The sequence below is a fragment of the Typopeltis vanoorti genome, chromosome 11, assembly GCF_054136105.1.
Source record: "Typopeltis vanoorti isolate ZY-2024b chromosome 11, IOZ_Tvanoo_1.0, whole genome shotgun sequence".
In the NCBI taxonomy this organism is placed as follows: domain Eukaryota; kingdom Metazoa; phylum Arthropoda; class Arachnida; order Uropygi; family Thelyphonidae; genus Typopeltis; species Typopeltis vanoorti.
The window spans coordinates 63,365,094-63,391,675 of NC_143559.1; the positions used below are offsets into that span (position 1 = coordinate 63,365,094).

At 36.2% G+C, this 26,582-nt stretch overlaps 1 protein-coding gene across 2 annotated transcripts in view; it reads left to right on the forward strand.

Annotated features, from left to right (window-relative positions):
• The window catches only part of LOC150101667 (zinc transporter 6-like), a 166,407-nt gene that overhangs the window by 131,337 nt on the left and 8,488 nt on the right, over nucleotides 1-26,582 (forward strand). For both annotated transcript variants that reach the window (XM_090400575.1, XM_090400576.1), the window contains one exon: nucleotides 17,796-17,898. In XM_090400575.1, the coding sequence (XP_090256701.1) occupies nucleotides 17,796-17,898 (103 nt within the window). The remainder of the gene's footprint in view (nucleotides 1-17,795; nucleotides 17,899-26,582) is intronic.

The window sequence follows — 26,582 nt, forward strand, 5'->3', positions numbered from 1 at the left end:
TCCAGTATTGTTATATCTTATTATTAAAGAAAGAGCCAAAAGGCTTCATTTTGGCAATGTAAAATTACTTAATCAAAGGGGATATTAAATCCAACGTTATTTCAAAGTCAAATGTTTGTAGAAACTTTCATTGTTTCTACGCCGTGTTTGCCGTACGGTGCAACCTGTGGACATCCAGAAAGGGGGATCCTGGTAGCCTTGCACTACTTTGACCCCTGCTTCGGCAACATGGGTGGTCCTGGATGGCCAAACAGGATCAATCGGCTAGTGGGCTTGCTTGCAAGGGTCAACGGTGTTGCAGTAAGTCTCTGACCCCATGGTCCGGGGTCGGGATCCTAGATCTGCTGCAGTACTGGTATGGTGTCTAGGGTAATCCTGCCATTCCACTCCTGAGTGCAGTCTTTGCTTGCCTGATAGTGGGCGTCCATGGTAGATGGGGAGCTCTGGCGCCGAATTAAAAATTCCTTAAATATGAATTCTTCATCCTCAGATGTTTCAGAGACCCTAAGAAAGTCCCAACCAAGTACTGATAATATAGACACAGCATATGTAAACAGAAGTAAGAAACAAAAGATATCGGATACTAACATAAATGTACCAACCTTTTTAATCATTCATGCAACAGGTGAAAAACCAATTGGGAAAATGTCACCCTTTATCCAAAAAGGTTTAGAAGGACTGGCAGGACCTCCCAAAACTGTCACGAAATTGCGTTCTGGTGATGTCCTCGTGGAAACAATGTGCAAACAACATTCCAAGAAACTACTGAGAGCAACGACAATGGGTGGAATACAAATTGCAGTAACACCTCACAGAACACTCAATTCCAGTAGAGGAGTGATATCAGAATGGGATCTCCTTCAGGTTCCTGATGAGGAGATATGTTCAGAGCTTAAAGATCAAGGAGTGATGGGTGTGAGGCGCATCCTGATACGCAGGGATGGTCGTCTGGTCTCAACCAAGAACATCATTCTTACTTTTGATACACCTAGGCCTCCGACATCTGTAAAAGCAGGGTATCTCAGCTGTCCTGTTAGAATGTACATCCCTAACCCACTGAGATACTTTAAATGTCAAAAATATGGACATGCCCAAACTGCCTTTTGTGGTTCTACTACCTGTGCCCGATGTGGTAGTAAAGAACATGAAAATAAATCTTGCTGTGAAAAAAAAAGCTAAATGTGTCAACTGTCAGGGAGATCATACAGCATACTCCAGTGCATGTCAGAAATGGAAAGATGAAAAAGAGATGCAAAAAATTAAAACAGAACAAAACGTAACATATCAGGATGCAAAAAGAAAGCAAGCCACAATTACACCTGTTCTACAATCCTCTTATGCTGAAAAAGTAACAACTCAAAAAGTGCCAACAGCAACTCAAACATGTATGTCTATTCCACCATTTGATAATTTCACCATATCTGAACTTTACGATCGCAAGTGCTTTCTCTGTTGAGCACATTAATCACAAGACCTATGGCCTTACTCCAGAGACAACTTCAAAAATGGTCTCATTCAATGAAAACTCATCTGTCAAAAAAATTATGGTGGAGACTTCACTCAAAGATAACCACCAGGCACTCGCACAGAAAAAATGGATACCTCGATACCCACTGAAAGCAAACTAAGCATACCAACTGACCCTAACACGTTTGATGTTTTGAACACTCTACCAGAGGAAGAGATGGACACTGGCCATCCATACTTCCCTAAAACAGTGGATAAATATAAATCTGACAAAGGTAAGCCCTCAACTTCTCAAAAACCACCAGACAAGTCAATAAAATCAAAACCATAGGAAAATGTTTACAATGGAACTGTCGTGGGATCCGCTAGAATGTTGACAATATCGAGATGTTGTTGCAGAAACATAAACCTTTCTGTTTCTGTCTACAGGAAACTTACTTAAGACCCAATGAGGACCGTACCTTTAAGAATTTCATTGTCGTACGTAAGGATAGAACTGGAGATGGTCCTGCCCATGGAGGAGTAGTTATCCTAGTGGGCAGTCATACTCTTTTCCATCAGGTCCAACTTAATACTTCTCTGGAAGCGGTAGCAATTTGCTTCTCTGTGGGATTCTTTATTACAGTATGTTCAATTTATTTACCACCAAATGCTGAGTTAAATGAAATTGATCTTGATAACCTTATCTCGCAACTGCCTGAACCCATACTTTTGTTGGATGACTTTAACGGTCACAATACTCTATGGGGTAGTGCCAACACTAATAGATGAGGTCGAATCATTGAAAAAATTCTTGATGATAATAACCTTTTCCTTCTAAATAATAAACACAATACTTTCTTCCATATGCTGACCTGCTCATATTCTGCAATTGATCTTACAATCTGTTCCCCTTCCATTCTTCCACTGCTCATGTGGGATATTGAAGAGAACATATATGGAAGTGATCACTTTCCTGTTCTTTGTACAATGTCTTCAAAGGAACCACATTCAACCACACGGATACCTATATAGAAAATGGACCAGGCTGACTGAAACACTTTCTCTCATCTTGCAAAATTTAATGCTGATGCCATCAGTCAAACACCTGTCAATGAAGCTGTAAAATATATAACAGAATATATTGTCCAGGCAGCAACAACCTCCATCCCAAAAACATCATCCATCATCTCGATTTCCAGTCTATCCAAAGCCTTGGTGGAATCCAGAATGTCAGGCAGCCAAAAAAGATCAACACAGAGCATGGAGCATATTTCGTAGATACCCCACCACATCAAATTTAATAATTTTCAAGCGTGCTCGAGCCAAAGCACATTTTGTAAGACGTCAGAGTCAAAAACAATCGTGGATCCAATTTACTACATCAATTAATCAAATGATCAGTCCAAAAATTGTATGGGATAAAATCCAGAAAATGAAAGGCAGATATAGTACATGTTGTTTGTCCACCTTAGACTATAATGGAAGTGTTCTTGCTGATCCCAAAGCTATTGCAGATACTTTGGGAGAAACGTTTGCTAAAATCTCAGCAACAGCTTCATATGCTCTGGAATTTTTAATACTGAAAGAGCAGCAAGAGAAACAAAGGCTTAATTTTTCTACCAACATTCTTCAGCCATTTGTCAAGGAGGAACTAAAAAGAGCTCTCCTACAATCTCACCCTAGTGCAGTAGGACCTGATTACATCCATTATGAAATGATAAAACATCTACCATCATCTTCTATGGATCTTCTTTTCTTATTATACAAGAAGTATAAGAAGTTTCCAAATTCTTGGCATAAGTCAATTGTCATTGCTATCCCAAGAAAAATCCAACACAAGCAAATAATTATCGACCCATTGCTCTGACCAGCTGTCTTTGTAAGATACTAGAGAAAATGGTTAATGCCAGACTTCTCTGGTATTTAGAATGCAACAGTCTTCTTTCCAATACACAATGTAGTTTCCGTAGACATCGATCAACTTTAGATCATTTAGTTCGGTTAGAAACTTGTATAAGAGATGCATTTCTGAAGTGAGAACATCTTGTCTCGGTTTTTTTTTTTTACATGGAAAAAGCTTATGACACAACCTGGAGATATGGCATATTAAAAGACCTCTATAACCTAGGTCTCAAAGGACACCTCCCTATATTTATTAAAAACTTTCTGTCCGGGCGAACTTTCCAAGTCAGAGTGGGAAGTATGCTATCTCGACCATATCTTCAAGAACAAGGTGTTCCCCCCCCCCCCAAGGCTCTGTCTTAAGTGTAACCCTTTTTGCTATTAAAATCAACTCAATCATTTAACAGCTTCCTCCCACTGTAGACAATACTCTACATGTTGATGACTTCACAATATGCTGTCACTCACGTAACATGAGGGTAATTGAAAGACAACTTTAGCAAGCAATTGATCATATCTCTCTGTGGGCTCTTAATAATGGGTTTAGGTTTTCAATAGGAAAAAAGTGTCTGTGTACACTTCTGTTGAAAACGCACTCATCACCCAGATCCTGAACTAAGAATGGGACCTACTGTTATTCCAGTAACTACAGAAACCAAGTTCCTGGGACTCATTTTTGACAGAAAACTCACATTTCTAGCACACATTCATCAACTAAGAGAAAAGTGCAAAAGAACTTTGAACCTCCTTCGCACTCTATCCTCTACTGGGTGGGGTGCTGATCGAACTTCATTGCTCCATCTTTATCGTGCACTTATACATTCAAAGCTGGATTATGGGTCCCAAGTCTATGGTTCGGCAAGAGAGAAAGTAGCCTACAATAGTTGGATTCCATCCATCATCAGGGTATACGGATAGCTACTGGTGCCTTTCACACCTCACCCACTCCAAGTCTCTATGTAGAAACAAATGAACCGGCTCTATCATTTCAACGGAAACAGTTGTCTCTTAATTACGCCCTAAAAATAAAATCTCTCCCAGATCACCCTACATTGAATAGTATCTTCTCTCTGCATTGGGAAGCTCAATATCACACACATCAAACTGCTATACATCCTTTTGGTATGCATATTAAAGAAACTGTGCAAGCTGTTAGTATAAATGTTGACAACATTAGCTAGACTAAACATAACAGCATTCCTCCATGGCAGGTTTGCACACCATCCTGCAACCTCTCACTTTGTCAGCTACAGAAATCTTATACCCCATCATCCATTTACCTGCAATTGTTTAATGCACACAGAGCAGCACACGCTGATTTCTTACCCATCTATACTGAGTTCAAGAACTAACACCTCTGTTGGCTGTGCTGCTGTGTTTCCTGACATTATCTCAAATCAGATCCCACCAGACTGCAGTAATTATACAGCAGAGTTACATGCCATTCAGCTTGCACTTGTGCATATAAAAGAAAACTGCTACCAAAAGTGTATAATTTATACAGACTCACTGAGCTCTTTACAGACTATCTCCTCTCCTATGTATAATCCTCATCCAGTACTTTATGAAGTGCTACACCTGCTTCACAAAATGAAAATCCTTAATTTCGATGCTCAGTTCTGCTAGATTCCCAGCCACATCGGAATCAAAGGAAATGAAGTTGCTAAATCAGCCCATACCTTCTCCGCATACTATTTGATAGTTCCATATACAGACTACAGACAAATTATAAGATCAAAGCTAATTGCTCAGTGGGAGTTAACGTAGCAAGAAACATCAACAAATAAATTATATAACATTAAACCTGAAATTAAACACTGGCATTCTAGTCAACGTACAAAGAGAAGGGAGGAGGTTGTCCTTGCTAGGCTCTGCGTAGGTCACAGTCACCTTACACATTCTCATTTACTGAGAACTGATGACCCTCCCATATGTGAAAAATGCAACACACATCTCACTATTCATCATATTCTGGTAGATTGTCAAAAATTTGCATGAGAGAGGAATGAAATTTTTACCTATCTAACCAAGCTATATACACTCAGAGAAGTGCTAGCAGACTCACGCAAATTGCATGATGTTTTTAATTTTTTAGAAAAAATTAATTTGTACAAACACATTTGACCATAAATTTGTTTATATGTAAATACTTTTTTTTTGCTTAACTTAACTTTTATATTATTCATATATTATTTTATATATTATTCATTAGATTAAATCTGACTAATTATGTATTACCATGGGCCTTGATCTTGTATATTTGTATCACCCTGCTGTAATTTTATTAATATGTAAATACCATAATGCTAAACTTAAATTTTATGCATCAATGCCATATAATAATTCCTTTCTGACTCTTTAAGTATTAGTATAATAATGTTTGTTGTAATCTTACTAGATGTAGCCACTGCTTTCCTTGACTTGTTTTGTATATACATATGTTAACCTATAGTTGTATATTTATATACTGCTGAAACCTCTGCAGTAATTTTTTTATATGTAGATACTGCATCACTTAACATACAATTTGTGTATGCATCTTATTTACTATTTTTCAAATAATCATGTGGTGCTGTAGGACATCTTACCTATTTGTGTACTTTCTAGTAATTCTGTTTATATGTATTCTAAATTCTGTTTCTGCTGCATTGCTAAATTTAATTTTCATCCATGCATATTGTATAATAATCCCTTTTTATCTATTTTTGTACTGCTATAAAGGCATCTATTATAATTTTACTTATATGTAGATACTGCATTCCTTGGCTTAGTGTTTCATATATTATGTATTAACTTATATTGTTAACTATTTTGCACTACTGTAATAACCTCTGACCTTGTGTGTTGCTATGGCCTCTGCAGCAGTTCTATTTACCTAGAGATGCTGCTTTGTGAAACTAGATTCTTGTACAGACATATTGTTTACAATTCTGTAAATGCTAATGTTGTAACCTTTAGTATGGCACAGTATGACCTTTAGTTTTTGTGCCAAATAAACTATAAACCAACCAACCATCAACAAACATTCGGCTTTGAAATAATGTTAGATTTAATATCCAGTTTTCCTATGTAATTTTTATATCTTATATTTCTATCTTCTGGCACACTACTGGCTGTAACATTCTCCTAGATCTTGGTCTTCATCTAGGTCTTTTTCTTGCCATTTGAGTATCAAACACCTATTTTGCTAATCTTTCATCTCCCATTTTGCTTAAGCCCCTAAATTAGCTCTAAATTAGCTCTAAAACCACCCCCCCTAAATTAGCTCTCTTCATACGTTTCTTAATGTTAACAATAGGAAGTTCCTTCCTAATATATTCTTGATATGATTCTGCCATTGCCATCTGTTCAATGTCCTAATTTTCTCAGAACATTGATATTTTTAGTTTCTACTCTTTCATCAGCTGATTTATTTCTTACCTACCTCTCAGATCTAAGTTAAAATTGTCTTGAACACTTAATTTTGTATACTACCACCCTTGCTTATTCTGTTGTTTATTTCCATATTTGATTGTAACTAAATAGCTGATATAATTTGTTTAGAATCTTCTTGAGCATAACTGAAGTTTTCTATGTATTCCTGCTAAATTTCATTGTTTTCATATCAATGTTGTTACATCTGTTATTCAATTTAGTTAAAGGATCCTGGAGAAACTTTAATTTCTGAATTGCACTAGATTTGTTTAGAAGTACTTAAGTTTTCTAGATCTGGAAAAAGCATATGATAAGGTTCCCAGAGAAAAGCTTTTCAAAAGACTTTAATTATGTGGGGTGAATGAAACATTATACCCAGAAATACATAGTTGATATTTACATCGTCAGTCAGCAGTTAGAATTGAAGAAAATACAGGAAGATGGTTTGATGTAAAATCAAGGGTAAGACAAGGATGTACATTACTTCCACCCTTATTCGTCATTTGTATGGACCACATTTTGAAAGAAAGTGGCATTAGGGCTGATATTAGAATTGGAGATGTCAAACTTAACTCTTTGCTTTATGCAGATGATGTTGTACTTCTAAACACGTCTAGTGCAAGTCTCCAGGATTCTCTAACTAAATTGTATAACAACTGTAACAAATTTGGCATGAAAATCAGCAATAAAAAGACAAAACTATTAAAATAGGCAGAAATTCTGAACATCAACTGCATTCTGAATAGAGAGCCTATAGAACAAGTAAAATATTTCAGCTATTTAAGCACAGTTTTTAGTAAAAATTACAAGTTAAATCTGGAAATAGACAACAGAATAACAAAAGCTGGTATGATTGGTAGCAAGCTGAATAAATTTATATGGAATAAGAGAGAAATTAGCCAAAACACCAAACTGGTAGTGTCCAAACCAGTTTTAAGTTATTGATCTGAGAGTTGGGTTAGCAATAAAGCATTTGATCAAAGACTAGAAACCACAAATGTGAGGGTTGTGAGAAAAATTAGGAGAGTGAACAGATGGCATTAGTGGCAGAATCATATTAAAAATGAAGATATTAGAAAGGAACTTGTCATTGTTAGCATTCAAGAATGTGTAAGCAGAGTAAGGTGGTATGGCCACTTAAATAGAATGGGTAATGAAAGGTTAGCAAAACAGGTATTTGATGCCAAGATAGCAGGAAGGAGATCCAATGGAAGACCAAGGTCTAGGTGGATTGATTCAGTCAGAAGTGCCTTAGAAACACGAAATATTAGATATGACAATATTGGAATGCTGACAAGTAATAGACTATTCTAATATTATTCTAAGGTCAGAGTGGCTTTGACCCTTAAGTAGCCTTTTTCCCTAGCATTAATGAATAATTACCTTCTCAGAATTCAAGAAGACATTTATTTATTAATGCCAAAAATGTTTCTTAAAATTTTCAAAATTTTAAGAAACATTTTTGAAAAGAAAAATTTTGATAAATTAATACTAAAAAAATATTGGTTTAGTCCGCTTAATTGATGACCTCCCCCCCCCCACAAGAACTAGCTCAAGCTCTCTCTGCTATCACTTTGTCCTAGATGTTCTGTTTCTGCATTATATTTTTTGTATATGTATTTTATTATTATTACTGTTATTATTTACAGCATCCTATCATACCTCCCCTTGAATCCATCCACTGTCATTCACTCAGGAAACAACCAATTCTGGCAATCGATTCTACTCACTCACCACTCTCCATGCAAAAAATCTGGTTTGCACACCCTACTAACAACACTCTTATACAACTTACACAAATGGCCCCTAGTTCTCTGACTATTTGTTATATATTTGAAAAATTTAACTTGCATCAATTTTATAAAACTCCTTTAATATTTTAAAAGTTTTTATCATGTCTCCTCTTTTCCACCTATCAGCTAAACTGTAACCAACAAACCTTCATCCTATCCTTGTAGGGAATATTCCACAGACCTGTCACCATCTTGATCACTCTGTCTCTGAATCTTTTCAACCACCTCCTGGTTCCCAAGAAACCCAAGTGACCAAATCTGGGCATAGTAGTCAAGATGTGGCTAAATCATAGCCTTATAAAGAGGGATAATAAATTCCTCATCTTTACTTGTTAGCATGTTTTTCAACATCCAAGTAATTCATTGAGCTATTTTACCAACTTTTGCAATATACCCTCTGAAATTTAACTCTTTGTCCACCATTATCCCCAAGTCTCTAGCATCATCAATTTCCTGCAAACCAATACCATCAATATGATACACCATATGCAATCTTTTCAACCTGGAGTGCATAACCTTACATTTTGCAACATTAAATTGCCAATCATAATCCTTTAAGGTACACTTGTTTCTCCTTTGCCCACTCTCTCTCTCTCTATGTTCACTGGGCATCTACAGATGCCACATGGTCACTCCAATGCTCGGTGATGTGCCACACCAGACCTCGCCGTGTAGTCTTGTTTGCTTTTCTGGCTGCCTCGACTCTCTGAAGATCAGTCACTCCACACACACACACACACACACAGACACCATCCATCTCATTGATGGTCTACCCTGCCTCTTTTTCCAGGAAAGTCCTCCCCCTTCCATCCTTTCTATGTGTCCAAAATATTTTAACTTTCTTCTGTCAATATCCTTAAGGAGCCTTAAAGTTCTACTGATCTTTTCTAACACCCATTCATTTATACGCCTTTCAGTATATGATATCCTCAACATCCTTCTGTAACACCACATCTCAAAAGCAGATATCCGTTTCTTATCTGATTTCTTTAGGTTCCAAGTCTCGCATCCATAAGTCGTTGTTGGAAAAACAACTGCATCCAAAATCCTCAACTTTTTTCCCATGGAGATAGATCCAGCCTTCCAGATTTTAGACAGGTCTCTGACTGTTGTTTTAGTCATTCCTAACCTTTTTCTGATGTCTTCTGAACAGCAATTCTTCACATTAATAATGGATCCCAGGTACTAAAACTTGTGACTTCCTCAATTCTTTCTCCATTAAGGTACACTTGTTTCTCAAGAGCTTCCCTGTTTGTATTTCCTTTGAGAACTATAATCTTTGTCTTGCTAGGATTCAGTTGAAGTCCTCTGTTATCACTGATCTTGTTAACTTTGTCAAGAATTAGTCCTAGTTCTTCCACGTCATTACAAAGGAGTACTGTATCATCAGCATATCTCAGATTACTGATCAATCTACCTCCTATCCTAATTCCTGTCCTGAGCTCATCCAATGCTTCACGCATGATGTTCTCCACATATATATACTAAACAAGTGAGAAAGTAAACATCCTTGCCTAACTCCTTTTCCAACTTGAAGCCAGTCAGTCAATCCAACACCTGTTCTTACCGTGGCTTCTTGCTCCTTATACAAGTTGGCTATCAACCTGATAGTGTATTGAGGAAAACCCATTCTTTTCATTACTTCTCACAGTTTCACATGCTTAACACAGTCAAAAGCTTTAGAGTAGTCTAAGAAACACATTACCAGAGGGAGGCTGAATTCTTTATATTTTTCTATGATCTGTCTAAGGCAAAGGATCTAATCTCTGGTGCCCTTACCTTTTCATTTTTTAAACCTGCTTGTTCCCTGGGCATCTCTGCCTCAACTTTGGCCTTAATCCTATTAGCATGATCTTCAATAAAATTTTGCTTGCATGAGATATTAAACTAATAGTTCTATAATTCTTGCATGCCTTCATATCACCTTTCTTATGTAGCAGTATGTAAACTGACTTCTTTCAGTCTCCAGGCCATGATCCTGTCTCCCATATCCTCGTAATCAATCTAAGAAACACTTTATCCATCCATTGCCCTGTGACCTTAATTAACTCTGCTGGGATTTCATCTGCACCTGGGGCCTTATTGCTGTTAAGCTGCTTAACTGCTCTTTCAACTTCATGCCTAAGTGGAGAAGGTTCCAAATCAATATTTTCGTGGTGAGAGGGCTCCACATTTTCTTTATCCAATCTGCTGTATAGTTCCTCATAGTATTCTTTCCATCTGTTTTTGATTTCCAACTCTTCTGTTAGTAATGCTCCGTTCCTGTCTTTGATGACATTCAATTTAGGCTTAAACTTGTGCTTTAAGTCACGAACTAAATAAAACATCCTTTTATAATTGTGCCTGTTCATCTGGAACTCTATTTCTTCCTTGTCCCACAATGCCAATTTATTTAAATCATCCTGCAGGATATCTACATCACCTTTATCAACTATTTCTCTCCCCAGTTTTGCATCATCAGCAAACAACTGAATATCCTCTTTTAATGCCCCCAACCGGCCATGACATCTATAGACGTTCAGCAAAATCTGTATATGATCCTGTAACACCTATTGATTAACATGGATAAGAAGTGCAATTTGGTATCACTATTTCATCCACCATGGCCGGTGGAGAGGTTAAATCTTTCCCTAGGTCATTGATATACAAATTAAAGAGTAGTGGCCCTAGTACTGAAGCCTGAGGTACTCCACTAGCCACCAGCATTCCCCTAAACTCCACTCCACCATATACTACTCTGGTGTCTGTCCATCAGCCATCCCCCTATCCATACTACTAGCCTCATATCCATTCCCATTCTCTCCAGTTTTTGTAATAATTTTCCATGTGGTATTCTGTCATATGCCTTGGCAAAGCAGTATCATGGTGTAGCCATTACCTTTATACAATTCTGTTGACACTTTATTATAAAATGTGAATAAATTACTGAGACAGGACCTACCATTTACAAAGCCATGCTGCTTACTATAAAGTGTCACATCCCTATGCATCCACTGTTGTATTTTACCTTTCACCAACTTTTCCAATACCAACTACTCCCAATATATTAATTGGTCTGTAGTTTGCTACTGGAGCCACCTTTATGCAATGGTACTATCTTACCCTCTTTCCACTCCTTTGTTAGCATGTTTTTCAACATCCAAGTAATTCGTTGAGCTATTTTACCAACTTTTGCAATATACCCTCTGAAATTTAACTCTTTGTCCACCATTATCCCAAAGTCCCTAGCATCGTTTGAACATTCACATAGTACACAGGCTGAAATGCCATCCAGTCCCACTGCTGTGTTCACATTCATAGTTTTTAATATGCTGAACACCTCCTGTTCATCTTGTTCATATGCACCTCTGTAACATCAGCAACTGTAAAATCACTCAGCAACTCAACTATTTCCAATTTGCAGAATGATCACTTAGCAACTCAACTATTTCTTTTGGTTCATCACCTTCTTACCATGAACATTGTTTAAAGTCATTTTGCCATAGTCATTTTTCCTCTTACTTACTACATAACAAAAAAAAAAAAAAAAAAAAACCTCTTTTGGGTTTACTTTGGCCTGTTTGGCTAATTCTCTCTCATCGTCTGATTTGGCCTTCCTTACCATACTAGTCACCCTTCTTGCTTGCATTTTGTACTGCTTATGAGTATGCTGATCACTTTTTTCTTTATATTTCCTCCACAATGTTTTATTTTTTTTTTTTTTTGCAGCTCTTGCTTTATATCCCTACTCATACACTTAATTCCAACTTCGCTTATCCTCCTGACCTTGAGTATGCAGTCTGATATTGCTACTCTCAAGCATTCTCTGACCACTTACCATGCACTACTGACATTCTTTCCTTGTCGCTTCTCAAGCCATGGGCCTGTTCCAAGATGACTCCTGAGTCGCTCATAATCATCAACCTTATAAATGAATATATCCCCCCCCCCCCCCGTTCTTGACAGAGAACTTCATGTGTGTGATTACTTCCCAGAACAAGATCACATCATAATTCTCCCCAATTGGAAGAAGAGTGTCTATCTTGGTTACAGATACATCTTTTGATGCTACTATCAGAAGATGTATCTGCCTATTTATACAGTTGCTAAGGGATAATTACATGAAACAACATGTAATAGAGGGGGGGGGGGGAGGTTCTTGTAATTATCCCTTAGAGCAACTGTATAAATCCCACTTAGATCTTGCCATGTCCCCTTTCCAATCGATGTCCCCATAGTTAGTCTCTCATAATAATTGTTCGGCCTACACTCGTGTTGATTTGCCGATACATGTCATCTACATCTTCCTGTGGAACCCTGGTCTATAGCAGCACCAAACAACATGTTTTGTCCTGTTTTCCTCTATCTCACACCAGACAGCCTCAAATTAACCATCGCCTTCAGACCTAATATCCTCTTTAACTTCTAATTTTGTTGGTTGTAATTCTGCAGCTATCATTAGCAATACCCACCTCCTATCCTGTTCTTTCTATCCTCCCTATAAATATTGCCCTTTGTATTCTATCCCTGTAACTATATCATTTTCAGTCAACCAGGCCTCACTGATGCCTATAATTTTTGGCCAAGTTGAGCTTACTGATGCCAAAAACTCCTCACCCCTTATTCCCAATACTTCTTGCATTCGTGTGCATGCATTTCAACATCTCTTTGTACCCATAGTTACCCTTGTTACCAACACATTTAAATTGGAGACCTGTGAAATCCTGTTTGGTAGTGCATAATCATTATTGTACCTGTGCTTGTTTATCACAGGGATGGCTTGCCAGACACATACTTGATTTCATCCTCTCTAATATCTCTAGTTTCTATGGTTTTGCACTACCACACTCTCACTAAACAACACTTTCTCCAAACATCTAACTCCAAGACCATTTAAATGTAGTCCGTCAGGCATATAAAAGTCCTTTTGTCCATCAAATTCAGTCCATACATCAATAAACTGCACACAATTCTTCCTGCACAATCTTCTCATTGACTCATTAGCAATCACGGCCCTTCTCAGTTCTGTCCTGTCATACTGAAGCAGTAAACTCACAATTTTCATGGATGCTCCTCCACCAAACTAGCATTGTCACCATTCTTCCAGTTTCCTCTAATCATCTAAACATGAGCAGCTGGTGAATATCAATACATGGTATAGCTCCAAGCTTATTGTGCAAATCTCTCATCCTCTTCTTTCATTCCTACCTCTGTTATTTGAAACAGCCTTCCCCATACCATTCTCCTAAATGAATACAGCATCCAGCTCTTCAAAAAAACTCAACAGATTCCTTCTGTAATATCCCTAATCATTTGTCCATTCGCACATACAGTATTATTGTTATAGTTTTTGTTTTTTTCCTGGACCTCCTCATGTGAGTAATGGAAAAAAAAAAACTTATTTTGCTTCATCAACAACATTTTTCTTCATGGTTTTGTTTATTAAGTCTTATCCATTTGAACTCTGAATTGCTTGATTTAATTTAACGTTGTAACAAGAGCAAACTTTTTTATTACATTACCGCTAGATAAGTACTGACTGCCTGTATTTATTTCAAAATTAACAGTTTGATTCTTTGGGACAAATTTTGTGGTGTTTTGCAACTACAATTGGGAATTATTTAACTTTTTCTCATTTACATTCAAATTTTATTATTTTTTATTTTTTGATTTATGTATATGTTAATTCTGCAATTTTTACTGCTACTAACTGCAGTTTTCATTATTTAAAAAAGCATTTTCATCATCATTGACAAATTCCTGATGATGTTTTACTGCCAGGGGATGTATAGAATATGATGATAGTACTACTTTAAAAAAAAAAAAGTGTACATTATTACTAAATTCCAATTGGAATTTAGTAAGTAGTTTTCCTCTGAATTAAGTATATTATCTATCAGGACTCAAGTATTGTCAGATGTTATATTTTGATCTTCTGAGGCACTTCCTTGAGTACTGATGGAGTTGCATCAATCCAACTAAATTTATTTTACCAGCCTGGTTGGCCAAGTGGTTGCATATCCACTGTCCAAAAGGCTGCAGGTTTGAATCTCTCAGTGGGAATGGATGTTGGTGATTATCTTTAGGTAAGAGATGAATTTCACTGTGCGACTACACACGATATATTGGTGACCTGAAGTGGCTTGAAAAAGTTCAATGGTTGGTTCACACATTCCTGAATGCTAACAATGTCTAGTCCCTTCCTTCATTTTTAAATCTTCCATTGATGCCACCTGTTCATTTTCCTAATTTTTTCTGGACCTCTCATATCTTTGGTCTCCAATCTTTGATCAATTGTTCTATTTTTAACATATCTCAGATCCATAAGGTAAAATTGGTTTTGACTAATTTCTCTTTTATACCTTATAAACTTTTTCACTTGACTCCATACCATACCAGATTTGCTTATTTTGTTGTCTATTTCTATATTTAATTTGCCATCCTCACTAAAAATTGTGCATAAATGCTTGAAATATTTTATTTGTTGTATAGGTTTCTCATTCAGGATGCAGCTGATGTTTTTAATCTTCCTGCCTATTTTCATAGTCTTTGTTTTTTTATTGCTGGTTTTCATGCCAAATTTGTTACAGCAGTTATGCAGTTTAATTAAGAATGACTTGTTCTGGATTTATTTCAGAATTATCTAACTTTATTTATATAAACTAAAGACTCGAGTCAGATATCTCCAATTTTGATATCAGGCCTAATGTAACTTTCTTTCACAATGTGATCCATATAGATAATGATTAACAGTAGAGATAATGGCCACCTTTTTCCATAATTGAGCCATAATCATAATTTTTTCCATTATCAGATCATCTTCCTGTACCTTCTTCCATTCTGACTGCTGGGAATATTTTAAGGAATACATATTATGTATTCCTTAAAATATCATCCTGTTCACACCATATAATTGTAGTGTTTCAAAGCTTTTCTCTTATCTTGTCACATACCTTTTACAGATCTACAGAACTTTTAAACTTAAAAACAAAACTCAACAGAACCATAATTTCTCAGGTATTTGTATTAAAGTGAAAATATGATCCTGATGATACCTCTTTGGGCCTTAACCCAGGTAGTTTTTCTAAAGTATATCTTGCATAAATCTTACTTGGAACACTCAGTAGCAAAAGCTCCCTGTAATTCTTACAGCAGTCAGGTTTATTTACTTTCTTTTTTTTTTTTTTTTTATGGGTACTTTGAGAGCTCTACTCCAGTCATCTGGAATCTACTTTCTCACTAGGCCTACTGAATTATGCTGTATAGACATTAAAACTTTATAAATTAAAGACTTAATTCTGTATATTAGTCAAGTAAATAATAGTTTAATAGGAATAAATACTAATATCTGTCAGCATTTTCAAAGGATACATTGGTAAGCAATAGAAAGTAACAAAAACTAGGAAACTAACCGACAATTCTAAAAATTATATAAAGTTATCACTGTGTGTGATAACAATACGACACATGATACAATATGCGTGTCGCAAGTACAATGTTTTATTTGTTAAGATATTTATTGTAATTTTCATGAAAGTTCATTTCTTTTTGGTTAAATGATCTGATTAGAGTTTTCCATATATTCTAGTAGGATTAGGCCTTGATTCTTATTTAAGTTACCTGTTGAATGGGCGACTGTAGCAGCTTCTTTTGAATGGTAGTTCTCTTCTATGTAGGGCATATGACTCGTATCCCATTCAATATTATGGTTGGTAGAGGCAAAGTGGGAAGAAAGGCCTGATATATCTTGTCTGTTTTTTTATTCCTTATTCCTTGCATAGCCTATGTGTTCTTTCTTTCTTGTTTCAAAACTTCTAGATGTCTGTCCGATGTAATTGATACCGCATGAACAGGGTATGCTATAAACTCGAGTATTTGTAAAAAGGATGGCTATCTTTCGGTGATCTTATAAACTTTTGAATGGTCTCAATAGGTTTGAAGGTTACTCTGATATTATATGGTTTTTGAAGATGAGCTAATTTTTTGGATATGGTACTAACAAATGGAATTGTTATAGCAATTTCTATTGCTTACCAGTGTATCCTTTGAAAATGCTGACAGGTATTAGTCAGTGAAACATCGGATATTAAACTATTATTTACTTGACTAACATACAGAATTAAGTCTTTAATTTATTAATACTAGTGGTCAAGAAAAAGGTCATAATAATTAAAACTTTATATTGATGGTGCCTATGTGGAATTCTCTCCGATGGCTACAACGAACACAGTATCAAAAAAATAATCAGTTCCTCCCCCATTCTCTGTCCTTCTCGTCAACAAGATTTTAAAAATGCCATCACCTTACCCTACATCCATGGCACGTTGGGTTAGAGTTTGTTTCTATAGCTGACTTTTTACTGTTTGGCATTATTCTCTAATGAAAACAATGAAGCTCTTGTTTAACCAAGCAATGCCACAGTCAGCATGACATTTCATCTTCTTATACTATTGGTTTAAGTCAATACAGTTTGGTTGGCTATACCCAAATTTTCCACCCATCCTCATTTATTTGTTATTCAAGATACATGAGTACTGTCTGATCAGTAGATATCTACTAATGAGATGTACTTTGAGAAGGTGATGATTGGACATTAGGTCAGTAGTCGAGGCACTTCAGTTTTTTAAAAGGCAGTGTGGAGGTTATCTAGCTCATCATCATCATCAAATTCCTGCCATGTACCCTCAAGGGGTGTACAGGATATGACAGTACTACATGAAAAAATTACATCATTACTAACTTCCTATCTATAATTTTCCTCCAAATCAGTCTGTTACTTGTCAAGACTCCAACATAACCCTTAAATATCCCCAAAGCCATTTTCATGGTGTAGAACTAAGTAATTACTCGCATGTTAATTCTATGCTTTTCTTTCAGGGAGTCACACAGAAATGACCTATAGTACATTACTGCTGTGTAATTCTCATTAGACAGTAGTGGGATACCATACATCAAATAACCTTTCCTATTTATTATTTAAAGGGGGAAAATGCACTTTTTTTTTTTAATCCCAAAATATTATGCTGACTTTTCAGCAATTATACTTGTTATTCTTGATGTATACAGTTTTAAAATTTGGAAACTTAATAACTACTTTATATATTACTTCCTTGTAAATAGTTTGGAAGAAAATTTGCATAAAGCCAAAGTTAACAATAACATGTACTGAATTCTTATTTTTGTTGAGCAAGAATAGAATATAGATTTCAAATTCAAATGAGTTTTTACTGACTGAATTATGTGTAATGCTTTTGTCAGCAGTTACTATGCAGCAGATACTGTAGCAGCAATTATTATAGCAGCAATGGTATGTGTGACAATGTTTCCAATGAGTGTGTACAGTGGACGAATATTGCTTCAGGTAAACAAGTGCAAAAATAAATTTTACTGTAGTTTACTTTAAATAGCACATGTAGAAGGACAAGCTGAAAAGTAATGCCTGTTGCCTTATAAAATCATGAATGTTGTACCTAGTATCATAAATTTTCTACTGTAAAGATTTTGAACCTTCTTATATATAAACAAAATATTAAACAAGTTTTTATTGCCGTGTTTAACAGTGGCTAAGTCATTTGATGTCCTCATATGGCAATGGATCATTGAGTTCTTAGTTTTTGGCATGAATTTCCTATGATCTGTTTAACATATATATGGTGCAAAAATTGTTAATATTAGTTATGTCAGAAGGTCTTATCTTCCTCCTTGTATGTTAGGCTCCTGGTGAGATTATCAAGAAGGATGAGACTAAAAAAAATTCCTACAAATAAAAATACCTAATCTGAAATCATAAGACCTAACCTTAAATCATTATAATACTAAACTGCATATTGATTGCTGGATTGCCTGTGAAATTTTCAAATTTAGTTGCAGGCAGTTACCATATTACAGGCCACTTTGCACCAAGTGACAATTAAAGAGTCACCTACATGGATATGGCTTTAAACTGTGCTGGGAGGGAGACTGGTTCAAAAGTCACTGTGAAGCATTTTTTAAATGGGTTTAACATAGGGTTAGAAAAGAAGTCTTGAGTCAGTATGTTTTCATAGATGATAGAACATATCTTCTAATATGTGTATGTGAAATTTAATTTGTGGATCTGAAGTCTTTCTGGTTTTATTGAAAAAAACAGGTATTACTTTTTCATCCAACTTTGTTATCAGCAGTATGTGTAGGATTTGAGAGTGAGAGAAAGAAATGCTGAAACTAAATATTTTGTCTTAATTGCCATTCTCTTAAATTACTGTTAGAGTATAATAATGATATAATTTTTAAGATTTCAGAGGGACTATAGCTCTTGATCAGATGAAACTGAATGTGTGGTATTTTTGCCTACATTGTTTCAAATTAATCCTATCATTTTAAAAAAAATGAATATTGTAGAAACTTTTTCAATCATTAAAAAAAGTAATATCTTGTAATTTTGAGGTCTGCTGCCTAAGGGTCAAAGCTGTATAACTCAGAGGAGACCTCCACATAGCCTTTAAAGGAATGCGAAGAACTGACCAGGGCTTCTAACCTAATGTCCAATCCTCAACTTCTCGTGGTGCACCCTGTTATATGTCTACCTGGATGCTGACCAAATGAGGATGGACTGGCAATTTGGGATTTAGCCACCCAAATTTTATTCTTATTTGCTTAAACTAAAATACAAAATGATGGTACAACATGACAGAATTTCATGCCTGCTGAAGCGTGCCCAGTTAAACAAACGCCCGTTGTTTTCGCCAGGGAATCAGGGCAAACAGTGAAAAGTCAGCTACTGGAACAAATCTGAAAACACACCCCAACTGAACATCACCAGAGTTAAAGATTGGTACTATCAACATAAGAAGCCTGAATGGCAAAGAAATGGAGCTAGCTGAGGAATTAGATAAGTACCAGATCGACATAATAGGGGATGACTGAAACGAAAAAGACAATAACTGGTGAGATCTTTCTGAGCAATAGATACAAAATATTATATTCAGGCAATGACAATCAAGGAAAAGAAGGAGTAGCCATAGTATTCAACACTAAATACAAGGCTAATCTTCTTGAATGGCAGGCAGTCTCAAGTTGAGTGATGTGAACAAATATGAGAATGGGGAACTTAACAATGACACATATTTTTACTTATGATCCCACAGAAGGTTCTATTAAGGTAGAAGTGGAGAAATATTTTGAGGCTTTAGATAAAGCAACTGACACAATGAAAAAGGAAAAGTTGGTCCTTGTTGGGGATCTAAATAGCAGAGTAGGAAATGATTGTCAGACATGCAAAAATATTTGGGAAAATTTGAAGAAAAGAGCAAAGCTAATAATAATGGCAAATACCTGTTGGATTTCTGCTCAAGACATGGACTGGTTATTACTAACACAATGTTCCAACATAAAAATGGGCACAAATTCACATGGAGAGAAGAATTTTTGCAAGGCAAGAAAAGTCTCATTGACTATGTTATTGTTGATAGTGATGTTTTCCCACTGGTGCAGGACACCAGAGTGTACAGAGGATTTGAAATTGGAAGTGATCACCATTTAGTCTTGAGCAGGATAAAACTGAATTTCATATTGAAAAGAAGAACATGTAAGAAAGTTTTAAAGAGAATAAAAGTTGAGCACCTCTCAAATGTGAACTGTAGACTAAAGTACACAAATATTATTCAAGAAACAATGAAAGAGTTTGAGAGCAGGAACCAATCCTTGGAGATTCAGTAGCCAGCGCTGAAGAAAACATTGATTGATTCAGCCAGAGAGTCATGTAGTGAGGTTGTGTGCAAGAATAGAAAAATCAGAACTCCGTGGTGGATACAGGAAGTTAAAGTGGCAGTGAAGGAAAAGAAGAAAACATATCAAAAGTTCCTGGCAAATAAGTCAGCTTGTGCTCTTAGAGAATACAAAGACAAATGTAAGAAAGCTAAACACTGTGTAAAACTGGCTGAGCAAAAGTCATGGGAGGACTTTGGCAAGAACATAGAAAATAACTATCAAGAAGGTGGCAAGATATTGTGGAGTTTGTTGAAGAAGCTTAGGAATGGAGGAAAGAGTACTGTAAAAGGAGTTAGAGATGATAAAGGTGACATGAAAACTGGAGAAAAAGATATCCTTGAAGTATGGAGTAATTACTTTGAAAAACTGCTAAATGAAACAAGCAGTGATGACAGCACAGTGGTAAAAAATATTGACCAGGCATGCAGTCAGGAATATATATCCATACTTGAAGTAGAAAAAGCCTGAATGGAAAGGCAGCAGGAGTAGATGATATTTGACCAGAAATTCTCAAGTATGGATGTATAAAAGTCCTACAGTGACTGCACTGCATAGTTCAGAAAGTCTGGACAGAGGGATGAATTCCAGATGATTGGAGTAGAGCTCTGATAGTAACCATATATAAAAAGGGAAATAAAACTGAATGTGAGAATTACAGAGGTATTTCATTACCGAGTGTTCCTGGTAAGGTTTATGCCAGTATACTTGAGAAACAGTTAAGAAGAATTGTGGAAGAGAAGCTTGGTGAAGAACAAGCTGGATTCAGGCCAAGTAGAGGCTGTCAGGATCAGATGGGAATATAACAAAGATCGGTATATAAGTTTTGTAGATCCAGAAAAGGCATATGACAAGTTGCCAAGAGAGAAGCTATTCAAAACGCTACAGTTATATGGTATTAATGGGGGCATTATATCAAGCAATACTTAGTCTTTATTTGAGTTGTAAGTCAGCAGTTAGAATTGAAGGAAGTGCAGGAAGATGGTTTAATGTTAAATCTAGTGTGAGGCAAGGATGTACATTATCCCCTCTGTTATTCATTATCTATATGGATCACATTATGAAGGAAAGTGGTATTAAACATGATATCAAAATTGGAGATGTTAATGTCAGCTCTTTGCTTTATGTGGATGATGTTATACTTCTAAATAAATCTGCTACAAGACTGCAAGATTCTCTGACTAAATTGAATAACTGTTGTAATAGATATGGTATGAAGATCAGCAATAATTGCATTGTAAGCTATGGCCATCACTATTAACACTGAAGCACTAAGCAGTACTGATACTGTCAGAATTTACCTGGATAAGTTGCTCCGGTGTTATTTGAAAAAACTATATACTGTAGAAAGGGGTGGGATGGTTTCAAGAAGTCTGTGCTTTTGTTAGTTTGTTTTAGGCATGAGAGACAGAGAGAGAGTAGCAGAAACAGAAATATGTTGAAAGTTTATTTTTCACTTGGTTAGACTATAATAAATTTAGTTTAATCCTTTATCCAAGTGTGAGCAAACAAAGTTTGCACCTAAAAATATCTTCAGGACTAGGATAAGGTAGTGAAACTCGTAGCAAAGGTGGAGCAAGCTACCATCTTTCCTATCCCAGTATCTCCCATGTCTGCTTTCAACATCTTTCTCTAAATCCAGAGTAATTTAATAAAAAGGTGGCACACCTTTTGGTAACTCCTATAGGTAAAGATGACCTCGCTATTGCTTCAGCCTGGTATCTCCACCTCTGGGCCTGGCTCCCACTGAAGAGACCTCAATAAAGGTTGAAACTAGTCTGTGTAGTGGCCCTTCCCTTAATGCATAACATTATACATATCCGCAAGGAGATGTGTTTTGCATTATGGGAGATACTGGGATAGGAGTGATGGTATCTTGCTCCACCTTTGCTATGAGTTTTCCGGTGTTATACTACCTTACACCAGTCCTGAAGATATTTTCAGGTGCAAACTTTGTTTGCTCACACTTGGATAAAGGATTAAACTAAATTTATTATAGAAACAGAAATAGTTGAGTATTGCTTTAATGCTTAGATCAATTAATTGATGAAAGACAAAAAAAAAATTAAGAAAGACTTAGTCCAGTGTTAAACTTCCTGAGACTGTGGAACTCTGCATAAAAATGTTTCTTTTTCATGGAACTTCTATGAAAATTTTCAAAGAAATTTCAAATTTAAATTTTCACAATGAATTGTGCAGTATATGTTATCAAAAAATATAATACACAGTATTACAAATATTCACTCACTAATTGAACGACATATTGTTATAACTCCTATTATATTTATCTTTCCCTTTTAGCCTTTAAAAGTTAGGTTTTTCTATACTTAATTCGTTGTTCTTTTTAATCTTTCCCCTTTTTAAAAGCAATATCTTTGGTCGCTCTTAAGTTTAATCACGTGTAGGATACTGAATGATTAGGGCTTTGTCCTAGAAAGAGATGAGGCCATTAAACATATCTTCTGAGACAGTCCACCTGATAAGCATTGACAAAATTTATTTTTTTACTGCGCCAGCCAATACCGAGGATAGAAAAGACTCTTATCCAGGATGGCTCTCTCAGAGTGATACACAGTAACTAAACTACAATAAATATCTAACTTCTGTCCACTATATCCTTGCATACAGTCGTGGTCTGCTTTATTAAATTATACACGTGGGTTCTTCCCGCTAAGTTCAATAATATTTTTATGAGTGGCTTTGAATTCATATATTAAACCAGATCAGGCAGGTACTAAGAAACATTCTTATTAATCAAAGAATTGATACATGAAAGTCTTACTACTAGGTAATCTGAATCAAATTTAAGTAAGATCTCTGGTCCATTACTACTAATGAAATACATGAACAAATTTGCTTGGACCATATGTAACTTAACATTATCTCATCACAAGTTATCACACATTCTACACTCACGTGGTCACTAGTTGTATCACTCAGCACAATACAATTATTTCATACAAAATAAGTAGAGCCCTTCTAAGAAGACATTTCTCAAACAAAAAGGGGTCTATGCCAAGTTGGAGACAGTTCCTAAAGTTCTAATAAGTTCACTACACAAAATGTTCTTTGGGAAATGCACACTTTCTTAACTGGAAAATATAACACGAGTCTACATTACTGTCTCTGAAATGATATCCGTTCCTTTCTTCTGCCTTGTCTGGGCATCAAGGCTTCTTCTCAGTCAGCTGCTTGTCTATTCACCTTCGATAACTGTATGGCCAGATTCTCAATGGGAAGGGTGATATGGCTCAGGAGCTTAGCCAGAACAGACGGCATCTACTTGGTTCCTCCATCGCACAATATTGCATAGCTATCCTAGTCCAAGGAAATAGCCCTATTCCGTACGCTGCGGCAGACGGCACATGCCTTCCACAGCCTGCCTGGAACTTCTCCGTAGGTGCGGACTAGACTAACGTCCGAGCGGGCAGGAAACAGGAACCAAAAAGCCTTGAGTGGGGGCTGCTTGACCTTTTTGTTTTCATGCTTTTCCTGGCGTTTCTCGTGTATCACGATGCCTGCCAATGCGGTCACATGGGTTTTCGTCACGGCATCCAGCTCCCTCTATTACATCGTACATGCGCTTGACGTGTTTTCCTAGAAACACTCTAGTTTCTCTTTCTCATAATCCCCCCCAGCACGTAATACTGGACGGTCAAAAGGTGACCTTTGGACTCTGGCTTACAGATTTTGCTATCTTATGACACATGAAATGGGGTTCTTAAATAAATTCAATACTTTAAATAATTTCTCTATCTGATCCTTATACATAACATGTTAGGTCTTACAATTTTCTTTCATTTGTTATACAATATCTTACTCCTGTCTTAGTGTTATATACATATATATATTGTTTTATGAAAAAAATTGAATGACTAGAACCGAGATTTAATTAAAAAGGTTTTAATATAAACACACTACTAGTTTCGGCCTGTAACAGCCTTCTTCAGGTGACATTATAAAAGAAAAAACACTAAACATTGAGGGTTAAAAGACTATGAACATCATAGACAATCTTTATACATAATTAGCATTAAAACGTTGTAGTTGTATTTGAAGCTGTTCTTTCATTTGTTGCATTGTTGGGAGAGTGCGTGCTTGCTGCATCACGTGAACGCCAGTACATGATTACAGCTGAATGACTATCCGGGAGGTTGTAGCTTAAGTTGTTATTTAGATGAACAGGATTGAAGATGATTTCTCTCGATTCCACAATTTTTCTCTCTGTTTCGTCACTGCAACGGAAGATGTTTGTAGATTTTTCCCAGCAGACTTTGTGACTTTGGTTATTATCATTAGGATTAGCCGAGAAGAGGATATGACTTGATAATGCGCTTGCTCGCTGTCTCTTGTAAGTAATGTCTCTCATGTGTTCTTCCATACGCATTTCGACAGATTTGTCTGTCTGCCCGAAATAAGGAATATCGCAGTCACATAATATTTTATATACGCCAGGGTATTTGAGTTGATGATGATGACAAGGTTTTGGGTGGCTAATTAAGGAACGGATCTTTGGAAGTGGAGTGAACAAGGTTCTGATATTGTATTTTTTTAGAACTTTTGCTAATTTAGGTGAAACAGTACTTATGTAAGGAATAGATATATTGCTTTTGAATCTATTTGTTTCTTCTGAGTGATGTCTGGGAGGATTAAGAAGGAATTTGTTAATGATTTTCTTGGAATATCCATTAACTTCGAAAGAAGTTTTCAGATGGTTTATTTCTGTAAGCAGTTCATTTGGATCATCAAGAAGAGAACGGGCTCTATGTCCCAAGGTGGAAATTATTCCAAGCTTATGAGGAGGGAAATGATGGGATTGACTGTGCAGATATCTGTTGGTATGTGTGGGTTTTCTATATATCGATATTTTTAGTTTACCAGCAGAAGAGCGAGTCAGTTTGACATCAAGAAAAGGCAAGGAATTATCCGTTTCAAGCTCAGCAGTAAACTTAATACTTTGATGTCGGCTATTGAGATGTTCGAGGAAAACCATAAGGGATTCATGTCCATGGCTCCAAACAATGAAGACATCATCCACATAACGTTTCCAAACTTTAGGTGTTAAAATAAAGGAAGAGATAGCCTTGGTTTCAAAATCTTCTAAGTAAATATTTGCAAGAACAGGAGATAAAGGATTACTCATAGCCAGTCCATGATTTTGTTTGTAAATATTATCTTGAAATTTGAAGTAACCGGACCTGATGCAATGTGTAAGCAAGGCTAACATTTTTTTGGATAACTTGTCCTTGAGTAATGTTAGGACTTCATCTGTTGGGACATTAGTGAACAAAGAAGTTATGTCCAAGCTAGCCATGATGTCATTTTCATCAACTGTAATATCCTTGATGTATGTAACAAATTCTGTAGTGTTCTTGATAAAGGAAGGTGATTTCCCTGAAAAACTTTTGAGGTATTTGGCAAGGTATTTTGAAAGATTGTATGTAGGAGAATAGATACCTTCTACAATTGGGCGTAATGGGGTGTTCTCTTTATGGATTTTAGGAACACCATATATGCGAGGAATTAACGGATGGAGAGAGCGAAGAGATAAACGGATTTTATCTCTTCCTTTATATTTTAACACCTAAAGTTTGGAAACGTTATGTGGATGATGTCTTCATTGTTTGGAGCCATGGACATGAATCCCTTATGGTTTTCCTCGAACATCTCAATAGCCGACATCAAAGTATTAAGTTTACTGCTGAGCTTGAAACGGATAATTCCTTGCCTTTTCTTGATGTCAAACTGACTCGCTCTTCTGCTGGTAAACTAAAAATATCGATATATAGAAAACCCACACATACCAACAGATATCTGCACAGTCAATCCCATCATTTCCCTCCTCATAAGCTTGGAATAATTTCCACCTTGGGACATAGAGCCCGTTCTCTTCTTGATGATCCAAATGAACTGCTTACAGAAATAAACCATCTGAAAACTTCTTTCGAAGTTAATGGATATTCCAAGAAAATCATTAACAAATTCCTTCTTAATCCTCCCAGACATCACTCAGAAGAAACAAATAGATTCAAAAGCAATATATCTATTCCTTACGTAAGTACTGTTTCACCTAAATTAGCAAAAGTTCTAAAAAAATACAATATCAGAACCTTGTTCACTCCACTTCCAAAGATCCGTTCCTTAATTAGCCACCCAAAACCTTGTCATCATCAACTCAAATACCCTGGTGTATATAAAATATTATGTGACTGCGATATTCCTTATTTCGGGCAGACAGACAAATCTGTCGAAATGCGTATGGAAGAACACATGAGAGACATTACTTACAAGAGACAGCGA